Source organism: Glandiceps talaboti, chromosome 19, assembly GCF_964340395.1.
Source record: "Glandiceps talaboti chromosome 19, keGlaTala1.1, whole genome shotgun sequence".
Taxonomy (NCBI): domain Eukaryota; kingdom Metazoa; phylum Hemichordata; class Enteropneusta; family Spengelidae; genus Glandiceps; species Glandiceps talaboti.
The window spans coordinates 5,346,362-5,360,519 of NC_135567.1; the positions used below are offsets into that span (position 1 = coordinate 5,346,362).

General features: G+C 34.2%; 1 protein-coding gene across 1 annotated transcript; it reads right to left on the reverse strand.

Annotated features, from left to right (window-relative positions):
- Nucleotides 1-774: 774 nt before the first annotated feature.
- Nucleotides 775-13,907, reverse strand: LOC144450377 (death-associated protein kinase 1-like). The gene is made up of 9 exons (XM_078140978.1): nucleotides 13,893-13,907; nucleotides 13,653-13,751; nucleotides 13,064-13,132; nucleotides 12,006-12,122; nucleotides 10,607-10,858; nucleotides 10,053-10,197; nucleotides 1,556-1,704; nucleotides 853-1,050; nucleotides 775-789 (listed from the first exon to the last, which is right to left on the reverse strand). The coding sequence occupies exons 1-9, from the start codon at nucleotides 13,905-13,907 to the stop codon at nucleotides 775-777; spliced, it is 1,059 nt and encodes a 352-aa protein (XP_077997104.1).
- Nucleotides 13,908-14,158: the final 251 nt, after the last annotated feature.

Consider the following 14,158-nt stretch of genomic DNA (forward strand, 5'->3'; position numbering starts at 1 on the left):
TTTATATATATAGACGAATATATTATTTCATTATGTATTTACACTATGGTCTGTTTCACCAAAATGATCATTAGGTGTATTTGTGGGCGAGTAGACTCGCTGAGATCAGTGAGTCTAGTCACCCACGAATAAACCAGATGATCCTTTTGGTGATAGGGACTGTATTGTATAACCCGATGAGGTATGTAAATGACAGAAGCACAAATAACAAACTTGGTAATTATGCTGAAATTAATTTCCTTACCCTACGACCTGTAACCATGGTAATGAAGAGCGCAATATTGTCTTAAATCATGGCCTAGGGTTAGGAATACTACAATGAAGTGGTCTACTTCACCTCAACCCAGAGGTTTGGAAGAGAACAGTGACAGTGGGTGAGAGCGCACGCACCATCAATTTGGGGGAGGGTAATATTCCATGTACCACCCCCCACCCCCCCCCCCCACCTGTAATTACCGAAGCCTCTCTAAGGTTGTTACACTACGAGTCCTTGTCAGCTTAATGGAATTCGCACTGAGATTTTGGGGGAAAATGTCAGATTATTTGACTGAGATGTGCAATATGTGCTATATATAGTGAATTTGTGCATTTACATGACAGTGGGTGGCCGTAATCAGTTGTGTAAAAGGGCTGTAGGTAATAAGGTGTACGTTCTAGTGTAAACACTCATCGAATTCGAAGTATAACGTCATTACACTACATATCTTTATGCTCATTATTGATTTTAACAGATCAACTTTGGATAATGCTCAGGTATTTTAAAATAACAGTTGGTTAACCAAAGTTGTCCTGTTAAAACAATATAGGTGAAGAACTTTACTATAACTATCAGATATATATAAAGTGACATACCTCTCCCATATCGTGGATGTAGCTTGTAACATTTCTAAGGAAATCATCTTCAAAGCTTTCATTACGTTCACTAATTGATTTAACAGCCTTGACGTAGTTGGTCCAATACATCACAGGAAATCTTTCGTCTGTGATCCATTTGTCTTTTTGTTCAAGTATCTCCTCACAGATGTATGGCATCATCCTAGCTTTTGATATCTGTAAATAATCAAACTTCATGACACTTAGACAGTTTTGATTAATAGTATGTATATGTGACAAGGTCAAGGCCATTCCAACTTGTCATCAGTTCAGTACATATCTTTAAGAAATAAACAAATAATGTAAAGTCAAGATTTGCCAAAGTATATGATTGCCAAAGTGGTCACAGCTATGGCTAATCAGTATTGCTAATGAGCATTGTTAAATGCTATTTCCGATAATATAGTTAGGTTTCTAGTGAAACAAGACAATTGTGCAAATGTTCACAATGTCTTAGATGTTAGTGCATCTCAAGAACAAGGCATGACTGAATAGACACCGAACTTAAGAAACCGGTGTTAGTTTTGATGGCCTGTATTTTGAGTCCTGTGAATATTATAAGTGATCAATTCTTTTCCCAGTGGATTTGTTAATTTGTAACTTATTAATATCAGATTAACGGGGGTTATAGATAGTTTGCATATATGTGTAATACAGAATGATTTACTCTACTCAACCATACCTTTATCTCACATAGCAAGTTTCTCAGTCGCTGCATTTCGTCACTCTCGATATCCTTACAATTCAAAATGAATCGTTTGTCAGATATGTCAAAGTACTTCCCGAACTTCTCTTGGGCCTCTTTCAGAATTTCATCGGCAACTGCCTCAGCTGGAAGGAAAGATATGTACAATCATAGAACAATCACCCACATTTACTTTCACCCAAGAATTTACATACCTAAGCTAATGTTTTCATGCCGTCAGTTTAGGCTATTTAATAGGTAATGTTGGATTATTTTGTCTGATAAAGTGAAGCCATTGATGATGGACGATTGAAATGTAAATTAAATTGTCCAATCCCCCCCCCCCAGACATTATAACTATATACTCATGGCAAACAAAGCCTTTACATAGACTGTGTAAACCGACATTATAACTATATACTCATGGCAAACAAAGCCTTTACGTAGACTGTGTAAACCGACATTATAACTATATACTCATGGCAAACAAAGCCTTTACGTAGACTGTGTAAACCGACATTATAACTATATACTCATGGCAAACAAAGCCTTTACATAGACTGTGTAAACCGACATTATAACTATATACTCATGGCAAACAAAGCCTTTACGTAGACTGTGTAAACCGACATTATAACTATATACTCATGTCAAACAAAGCCTTTACATAGACTGTGTAAACCGACATTATAACTATATACTCATGGCAAACAAAGCCTTTACGTAGACTGTATAAACCGACATTATAACTATATACTCATGACAAACAAAGCATTTACGTAGACTGTGTAAACCGACATTATAACTATATACCCATGTCAAACAAAGCCTTTATGTAGACTGTGTAAACCGACATTATAACTATATACTCATGACAAACAAAGCATTTACGTAGACTGTGTAAACCGACATTATAACTATATACTCATGTCAAACAAAGCCTTTACGTAGACTGTGTAAACCGACAATATAACTATATACTCATGGCAAACAAAGCCTTTACGTAGACTGTGTAAACCGACATTATAACTATATACTCATGGCAAACAAAGCCTTTACGTAGACTGTGTAAACCGACATTATAACTATATACTCATGGCAAACAAAGCCTTTACATAGACTGTGTAAACCGACAATATAACTATATACTCATGGCAAACAAAGTCTTTACATAGACTGTGTAAACCGACATTATAACTATATACTCATGGTAAACAAAGCCTTTACGTAGACTGTGTAAACCGACATTATAACTATATACCCATGTCAAACAAAGCCTTTACGTAGACTGTGTAAACCGACATTATAACTATATACTCATGGCAAACAAAGCCTTTACGTAGACTGTGTAAACTGACATTATAACTATAAACTCATGGCAAACAAAGCCTTTACGTAGACTGTGTAAACTGACATTATAACTATAAACTCATGGCAAACAAAGCCTTTACGTAGACTGTGTAAACCGACATTATAACTATAAACTCATGGCAAACAAAGCCTTTACGTAGACTGTGTAAACCGACATTATAACTATATACTCATGGCAAACAAAGCCTTTACGTAGACTGTGTAAACTGACATTATAACTATAAACTCATGGCAAACAAAGCCTTTACGTAGACTGTGTAAACCGACATTATAACTATAAACTCATGGCAAACAAAGCCTTTACGTAGACTGTGTAAACTGACATTATAACTATATACTCATGGCAAACAAAGCCTTTACGTAGACTGTGTAAACTGACATTATAACTATAAACTCATGGCAAACAAAGCCTTTACATAGACTATGTAAACAGAAATTATATTTATATACTCATGGCAAACAAAGCCTTTACATAGACTGTGTAAACCGACATTATAACTATATACTCATGTCAAACAAAGCCTTTACGTAGACTGTGTAAACCGACATTATAATTATATACTCATGGCAAACAAAGCCTTTACATAGACTGTGTAAACCGACATTATAACTATATACTCATGGCAAACAAAGCCTTTACGTAGACTGTGTAAACCGACATTATAACTATATACTCATGGCAAACAAAGCCTTTACGTAGACTGTGTAAACCGACATTATAATTATATACTCATGGCAAACAAAGCCTTTATGTAGACTGTGTAAACCGACATTATAACTATATACTCATGGCAAACAAAGCCTTTATGTAGACTGTGTAAACCGACATTATAACTATATACTCATGGCAAACAAAGCCTTTACGTAGACTGTGTAAACCGACATTATAACTATATACTCATGGCAAACAAAGCCTTTACATAGACTGTGTAAACCAACATTATAACTATATACTCATGACAAACAAAGCCTTTACGTAGACTGTGTAAACCGACATTATAACTATATACTCATGGCAAACAAAGCCTTTACGTAGACTGTATAAACCGACATTATAACTATATACTCATGGCAAACAAAGCCTTTACATAGACTGTGTAAACTGACATTATAACTATATACTCATGTCAAACAAAGCCTTTACATAGACTGTGTAAACCGACATTATAATTATATACTCATGGCAAACAAAGCCTTTATATAGACTGTGTAAACCGACATTATAACTATATACTCATGGCAAACAAAGCCTTTATATAGACTGTGTAAACCGACATTATAACTATATACTCATGGCAAACAAAGCCTTTACGTAGACTGTGTAAACCGACATTATAACTATATACTCATGACAAATAAAGCCTTTACGTAGACTGTGTAAACCGACATTATAACTATATACTCATGGCAAACAAAGCCTTTACATAGACTGTGTAAACCGACATTATAACTATATACTCATGGCAAACAAAGCCTTTACATAGACTGTGTAAACCGACATTATAACTATATACTCATGGCAAACAAAGCCTTTACGTAGACTGTGTAAACCGACATTATAACTATATACTCATGGCAAACAAAGCCTTTACATAGACTGTGTAAACCGACATTATAACTATATACTCATGACAAACAAAGCCTTTACGTAGACTGTGTAAACCGACATTATAACTATATACTCACGGCAAACAAAGCCTTTACGTAGACTGTGTAAACCAACATTATAACTATATACTCATGGCAAACAAAGCCTTTACATAGACTGTGTAAACCGACATTATAATTATATACTCATGGCAAACAAAGCCTTTACGTAGACTGTGTAAACCGACATTATAATTATATACTCATGGCAAACAAAGCCTTTACGTAGACTGTGTAAACCGACATTATAACTATATACTCATGGCAAACAAAGCCTTTACGTAGACTATAAAGGTCGTGATTATAGATATTAAATTTGCTTGAAATTTTGAGGCACGAGGGACATTCCTGGAATGGTATATGGAAAATTGATGCCATTTGACACCTGCCTGCTTCTACCCCTCCCCAACAAAAAGACACAACTAGCACCAATGGTGTTGTAGCATAACTGTGCAGTTTTAAAAATGTTTATTCATATGCTAGTCCATGCTGACAATAGGTGTTCATTTGCTGAATGACTATCCTGTTGCCTATCCAACCATGTTGCTATCTTTGCGATATACACTTTCATTTGGCTGTTGCTATGGGCGTGGTCATGTTGTTAGATATATTTGCATACATTTTTGAAAGTTTTTGTTCACTTGTGTATGAATTCCTGATATTGTCCCTGCAATATACGTGATCATTTGGCTGTTGCTATGGATGTGGTCATGTTGTTAGATATATTTGCATACATTTTTGAAAGTTTTTGCTCACTTGTGTATGAATTCCTGATATCATCTTTGCAATGTACATGATTATTTGGCTGTTGCTATGGGCATGGTCTTGTTGCTAGGCATCTTTGCATACATTTTTAAATGTTTATTCATTTATCTATTAATCCTCTTGATATCTTCGCAATATATATACTAATTTGGTTGTTGCTATGGACGTGGTCTTGTTGCTAGGCACATTTACATACATGTTTTGAATGTTTAGTCACTTGCCTTTCTATTCCTGTTGTTATCTTTGCAATATATGTGATTATTTGACGGTTGCTATGGGCGTGGTCTTGTTGCTAGGAAAATATCATTTTTGGAATATTTTTCAATTGACAATTAATCCCTGTTCTCTGTGAAATACACCATCGTTTGGCTGTTGCTATGGGCGTGGTCATGGTTGCTAAGGTATTTGCGTACATATTTTGAATATTTACTCACTTGCCTACCAAATTACGTTATTATTTGACCAAAATATACTGCCATTTTGTTATTGCTAAGGGCATGGCCATAGTTGCTAGGGCCAATTTTGTCAACATGTTTTAAAGAAAATCTGACTCACTGACCAAGTATTTTTTGAGATATAAGTTTTTGACCAAAAATGAACATGTTTACACCTAATTTGCATACCACTCATGGAATCATTGTGTGCTTAATATTTCTTAATCCATACATCCCTAGATGCATTCCCATTAAATGTCAGCCCAATCTACTCAGTAGTTTTGGAATTATAGATTGTTGACATCATCAACAGTTCTAAGTAAAATTACCCTGAAGAATGTTTCACCCAAATTTCAGCCTAATCTGCCCAGTTGTTTTTGACTTTAACTTTTTGACCAAAAATCACATTTTTTTACCCAAATCACAAACCGGTGTTGCGGTCATTTTCGTTTGAACAATTTCCCAACTAGACACCCAAGGTAATGGACCCACCAAATATTATGGCAATCGGTTCAGCGGTTTTTGACTTTAACTTGTTTACACACACACACACACACACGCACGCACGCACGCACGCACGCACGCACGCACGCACGCACGCAGGCAGGCAGGCAGTCAGACAGACAGACAGACAGACAGACAGACAGACAGACACACACACACACAGACAGACGCGGGTGATCCCTATAGCACTACTGAACCTCAGGTCATTTGTGCTAAAAAGAAAAAAACGACAATTGAATGTTTTGTAAACAAAGTAATTTTTAGAAAGAGATATGCTATTGCCGGCATTCAAGTAAAGCAATGACCTATGTCTATGACACAAATGACTGACATTAAACACTATACTGATGGTGAAGAAAACGTTTGCATAGGCTGTTTAAAATTCAATTTGGTTCAATTTTTGAGGTAGTGAGGACATTACTAGAATGGTAGCAAAAATCAAAGTTGGAACTTTGTCTTATAATTTTCCCTGGACAAACAGAGTGATTAGGAAGATCGTCTATAGTGCGGTAAAAGTTAGGTAAATATATAAACAATATGTTGTGTAGACGATCAGTATTTTGCTCAAAGTGTAGTACAGTGATAACTCACCAACGCACACCTACAAAACACAAATCAACCAATTACGCGATATTGAAACTCCCTTGGGAACATGTCAGTATTCCTGACATTAATGTCAGATTACTGAATTTAAGTGAGGTTCAAGGTTATACAGGTGAGTAAGAAACGAATGCCAGGGGCTATGATCAAATGATTATTGTACAGTTTATATGTAATGTCATGATTCTAATTTTCAACTCTGAATTATCCATCTCCCTGAGAGGGAAATACAGTTTGTGACTTTATGCCAGTGTAGTGTAGTGCAGTACAGTGCAGTACAGTACAGTACAGTACAGTACAGTACAGTACAGTACAGTACAGTACAGTACGGTACAATACAGTACAACACAGCACACTACAATGCAATGCATACATACATACATACATACATACATACATACATACATACACACACACACATACATACATACATACCTACATACATACATACATACATACATGCATACATACATACATACATACATACATACATACATACATACAGAACAATACAGAATATTTCCAGCAACTTTTCAGTGATAATTCACTTGTCCACCCAACAATGTTATCACCTTTGCAATTTGTAACACCACTTGATTATTGATATTGTTATTGCTTTGTTTTGACGAAAAGTACTGAACATAGAAAATGATTAATTTTGTATCAACATGACATGAACAACACTGACTAGCTTTCCTCAAAGCACATGCACACCAATAACAAAGCAATCCGACCACCACTTTCAGAGAAGTAGTCGAAAATATCAGAGTGATGTATTAGATATAGACAACAAACCTTCGTAACAATAAGAGGCACCAGTATTAAATATGCTGATAGGTTTAGTAAAATATGCTAGTAATGCGTCACCTTGGCAGTTGTATATAACTTGGTTTATGAACAGCTGATTTGGTATACACTCTTACATTCGGTATACACTGTGTGAGGGCATATACCATCACCTGGTCTTGGTTAATTTGTCTGGTCCAACTCTGTCAACAAGGTATTTTTTAAAAACTATTCTTACAATTTCTCTCTTACCAAAATATTCCCGTACACTGACAACCACTAATAAAATCAAAACTCATTTTATAAGTGTTATGTACATTAAAGGTTGTTGCTTTGACCAATTAACAAAATATCTTGTTTGTCAAATGTGCTGTCATAATCTGCGGTAAGGTCAATGTTGTCGGCATACTTTAGAATGACTCGTGTGTTTGAATTCAACTGTGTATAGTAGTGACCTAGTGTTGGTGCAGAGAACAAATCATAACATACTTAATATACAACACTGATTTATGAGATATCCAGGCATCCATAGTACAGTCGGAATAATATTTATATTCAACATTTTTGTACTAGAAAATAAATGTGACTAACCTTCGTCATATTAAGGCAGTTGAAACTCTGAAGAATATGAGATGTACAAAAGAAGAAAAAGCAGGCACCAGGCAGGGGCACACACACAAACACAAACACACACACACACACACACACACACGTACGTACGTATGTACATACATACATACATAAATGCATACATACATATATACACACACATACAGATGGGCGGGTGGGCGGGTGGGCTTGGGCGGGCAGACAGACAGACAGACAGACAGACAGACAGACAGACAGACAGACAGACAGACAGACAGACAGACAGACAGACAGACCGATCGATCGACAGACAGACAGACAGACAGACAGACAGACACATACATACATACATAATACATACATACATACATACATACATACATACATACATACATACATACATACATACATACATGCATTCAATCCAATCGACTACTAATCCACCCCCCCCCCCCACAGGCCAAAGAAACTGACCAAATTAAACTAAAAGGTCCATGAGTTTACGACGATGATATAGAGATATGTAAATGCAAACCCAATGAGACAAATTGCAAAGCGTTAAATTATGTAAAGTTTGTTAATACATGCACATGTAATGCTTTTGATGTTCCAACACTGTCAATTTTCCCTTTCTGTTTTCCTAGAGATTAATTCAAGAGATATCAGACGTCTCAAGTTTCTGGTTATCAGCGGTACTGAGAGTGTCACTACCCAAACAATGTCTCTTTCAACTTTTGTCAATAATATGGAAATCAAAGATTGGCCGTCGATGAACATCGCCCTCTACCGCTACCATTAGATAAAGTAACACTCGGTGAGAGAAATGAAGAAATCTAACAAAAGGTAAGATCAACACCATATAGTGAACGGAACTCAAAGGCAGCTCGAGGATTTTCCAACTATTTACGACTCACCCTCGACAAATGTTAGCTTCACCCAAAGAAAGCTTTATGAGTAAGGTGCACTCTGGCACCATGAGTTCATATATTAAATTATATAGAACTTGAAGCTTGCACTCTTCATATATAGCATAATTGCTGAAAATCATTCACTATGGAAGTGGTTAAAAACTAAAACCTACATCTACAAGCTTTTTGGCACATGTGGTCCGTACTCTGCTTGAAGTATGTGTCATATTCTATTAAATTTGAAGCGTGTATTCTTAGGATATAGCCTAACTACTGAAGATCATTAAAATATGAAAATGATTAACTAAAAGTACAAGCTATATTATCAAGTTTAATACAAAACATGCACTTTGTAATCATCAATGTATACATGAAATTATATTGAATTTGATGTGTGTGGTCTTAAGATCTAACCTTAGTAAAGAAAATTGTTAATTGTGGAAATGATTCACTAATATCCATGAAATGTTTACCCAAAACCTAACCAGTTCTAGCCATTACCCTAACGTATATGTGCACCAAATTTCGTTTGAATTTACTCAGTTGTTTTTGAGAAAACGATGACAGAGACAGACAGACATACAGACAGACAGACATACAGACAGCCAGACAGACAGCTTGACGGCTGGACATACACAGACAGACAGGCAGACACACACAGTCACACACACACATACACACACACATACAAACACAAATAAACATGGTTAGTTATCTCCATGTGTTGTTCTGTCTTTTTGCTGAAAAGTTTGGAGATTTCGTAATTAGCGTGCAGTCTGACTGAACACTAGTCTGTCCAACATGTATATACACTAATCTTTTCTTCCATGAAAGTAGGACATGTCTTTGGATTTCTCGAACTATATGTAGAGGTTCTTAAATTTCACATACCTTCATATTTGAGATTTGGTTTTACCAGGTCAGCTCTACTTGCTACTAGTATCACTGATGGTTTAGCCGAAGGACCACTCGCTGTGTTTGAATCTTGTTGAATTGATGCATTGGTTGCTTTGATAAATCTCAGCCACGTCAGTACCTATAAACAAATATACAGATATAATTACGGATTTAAAATAAACACCCCCCCCCCACACACACACACATATGATTTAGGCATATAAGTGTATTCAACCTTTTAACTTTTAAATGGCATTTGAAATTATCTATTAAATTATCATATACTGCTTTATATCAAAAATTATGTATTTAAATAATATTTCCTCTATTGATTGTTAGTTTCTTGAGTTCTAAAATAACGTTTCTGTTTGCATTTATCCAATTTAAGATACCAGATGAAGTCAAAAACGTAACATACTTATCAACTGTAGTAGTCATAAAATTACAATTTTCCGACTAAAACGTACTGACCTATGCAAATACTCTATAATGCTATTAAGTATAAATAAAACAAATACAAATACCATATTTAAGATAGTATTACATACTTTTTCTTTCTGACTTTCTTTCAAGGTCTTTGGTCTCACTAGTTTACCATTCTCCTCATCAGCTATTATATAGAGTAGAATGAATGTAGAATACACAGCTGCAATGAACATATTGTGTGTCACATAATATACAGGTTGACCTGCCAGATCCCAAGAGCTGAATTCTTCATGACTACCATCTTTGGATCTTATTTTAACAGTATTTACATCAATCCCTGGTGTGGGGTCGTGATCTGAGGTCGGACACTTTTCCTACAAAGAGTTTTGTGAAAATAAAAATAATTATGTGTAACATATATTATTCCAGAACGTAAACAAATCCCAATAAATTTCACCGAGGTTTACATTAATCCCTGGTTTTGGAATATCACAGGTGGTTTGATATCTACAAGAAATTTTATTATGGAAATATAATTCAAGTGTGTGAGTCTGTGATATGTAGTGTTTACAATTGGTTCGATAGTACCAGTATGCACATATATGTCAGAATGGGGTCTGAGCTCTTACACTCTTTCTACAAAAACACTTTTCGTGAAGAAAAGAATTTAGGCGACCAAGTGTATAATATGTACTGTTTGCAGAGTGCATTGATTGATTAGATTGCAGCGGTATCCATATATGTCCCTGCTGTGTCGTAATGCAGTCTGACGTCTACAAAGGGTTTTGTGAAAGACAACAGAAAGATTACAAGGGATTTATAGACATGAATAGTACTTAGTCTTCAGCTATGATCTATGTATATGATATGTATGTTTTATTAGGTGCACCATTTATAGACATGGATAGTACTTAGTCTACAGCTATGATCTATGTATATGATATGTATGTTTTATTAGGTGTACCATTTATAGACTTGGATAGTACTTAGTCTTCAGCTATGATCTATGTATATGATATGTATGTTTTATTAGGTGTACCATTTATAGACTTGGATAGTACTTAGTCTTCAGCTATGATCTATGTATATGATATGTATGTTTTATTAGGTGTACCATTTATAGACTTGGATAGTACTTAGTCTTCGGCTATGATCTATGTATATGATATGTATGTTTTATTAGGTGTACCATTTATAGACATGGATAGTACTTAGTATTCAGCTATGATCTATGTATATGGTATGTATGTTTTATTAGGTGTACCATTTATAGACTTGGATAGTACTTAGTCTTCAGCTATGATCTATGTATATGATATGTATGTTTTATTAGGTGTACCATTTATAGACTTGGATAGTACTTAGTCTTCAGCTATGATCTATGTATATGATATGTATGTTTTATTAGGTGCACCATTTCTATTCTGTTACAATACATAAAACTGTGATACCTGGTATACATAAATAAACACTTACTACGTATATATTTAACTGGTTTTACAATGATAATTATAAACATACCCCTTGCAATGACTTAGTCAATGTAGATTTTCCAACAGCTGCATAGCCACATAAAAATAGTTTGCATTTCTTCTGTTTCACTCCAGGCTCTTTCATCAGTTCTTGGTAATCTTGTTGCTTTATAAGAGTGAAATACATAATATATTCAGACAATTGTAATATAGCACAAGCAATGTAAATAATGTATGTTATTATTTAACACATTATATTCTTACTATATTTTGGGATCCATGTTTAGAAGCATTTGTAACCTGTGTAGACTGACTGACTATTGTCAAAGTTAAATAAATGAATAGTTTTACATAAATATACTTGAATAACAAATGAAAATAATAATGAAATTTATAATATGAATATAAAATAATAATTAAACACAAGATGGATGAATAAACATTTAAAAATCGTGTTTAACTTTGTTAGCATGAATAATTTAATTGGATTGTTGAAAGGATAAACTGTATATACAATTAGATACTTAGAATTTCAATCACTGCACTTCATTGTTAGCTAATACTCAAATTATGAATTTGTTATTAAGTACATACACAGACTATGAATATTATGAAAATAAATCAAACCAGAGCAGAGTGTTATAATTTTGTATGTACAAGTACATAATGTCTACAAAAATAGTTTATTGAATAAAATTGATATATAAGAAATAACAGTATCACTCACTTTATGGTTAAATTGTAGTATGTTCAATAATTAAAGGAAAACATAATTAATTTGGTATAAAATACATAAACATACTAAATCTACTATTACAGACTAATTATTCTACATACTTTATTAGCATATTCACTATCTAATTTTTTCATATGAACTATAATTTCAAAAATATTGTCAAATAAAATTATAGCCAACTTTACACTGTTTAACTCAAAAATGTATATTCGAAATCATACTCTGGGGAATCATGCATTTATATATTGCAAAGGTACAAATTTTAAAAACATCCGAATCATATAGGTATTGCATATCACTGCTATAAGTGCTGAATAGGACATACGATGAAATGTAAATGAAATTAAATATACATATATACTTGTATTTACCTTCATATGGTGCATCAACAGCCGTTTTATTTCGCTTGACCTTGTAACATCAAATGGTCGTTCCCCTTTCTACATGAACACAAACACAATAACAAAAATAAACAGAATGCCCCATTCAATACTTGTACACAATTCATTCCATACTACTGAAATAAATTTGTCAATTCAACAGACAGACAGACACAGACAGACAGACAGACAGACAGACACACGTGTGCGGGTGAAACATACATACATACATACATACATACATACATACATACATACATACATACATACATACATACATACATACATACATACGCACGCACACACACACATACATACATACATACATACATACATACATACATACATACATATACATACATACATACATACATACACACTTACGTACATACGCACGCACGCACGCACGCACACACACACACACACATACATACATACATACATACATACATACATACATACATACATACATACATACATACATAAATTACATACATACATACATACATGTATGCATACATTCCATGGGTGCCATGGTATAAACAATATATTTATGTGTTTAAAAGAAGATAATGTTTACCTTATTCTTCAAATCGAAATCCGCCTTTCTTTCCAGAAGAATTCGCACTACTTCAATTCTTTTATTTTGAGAAGCTTCATGGAGTGGTGTATCACCATACTGATACAAAACATAAACAAACAAATCAATATTAACAATAATCCAACTTAATAAAAGTTACACTGACATTGTCCGCTATGGTTCCCTATAAATACTATACTAACGATGATCTGTATGAGAATACAGGATGTCTTCACATACTTCTTTCTTTTCCATTTTTTTACATTAAATGTTTACTTTAAATGCAATGTCTTTCTGAATATGACTAAAACGTATAAGTTTGTATCCACGGTGTCAATGTTTTTTTTATTGTTTTATTCAATTGGTTAGGATATCCAATGTCCAAGGAAAACAAGACAAATACTAATTGTTACTGTTCTATAAACTGACAACGAACTATTGATAAGGCTTGTTAACAACACAGATGACAATAGTGACTGTTGATTGTCTGAATACGGTCTATAATA

What these genes read in the sequence shown, in the direction of transcription:
- LOC144450377 (XM_078140978.1), bottom strand. An exon ending in TGTTGATGCACCATATGAAG is followed by an intron (nt 12,123 to 13,063) that starts GTAAATACAAGT and finishes ACTCTTATAAAG; the next exon opens with CAACAAGATTACCAAGAACT. An exon ending in AAGAAAGTCAGAAAGAAAAA is followed by an intron (nt 10,198 to 10,606) that starts GTATGTAATACT and finishes ATTTGTTTATAG; the next exon opens with GTACTGACGTGGCTGAGATT.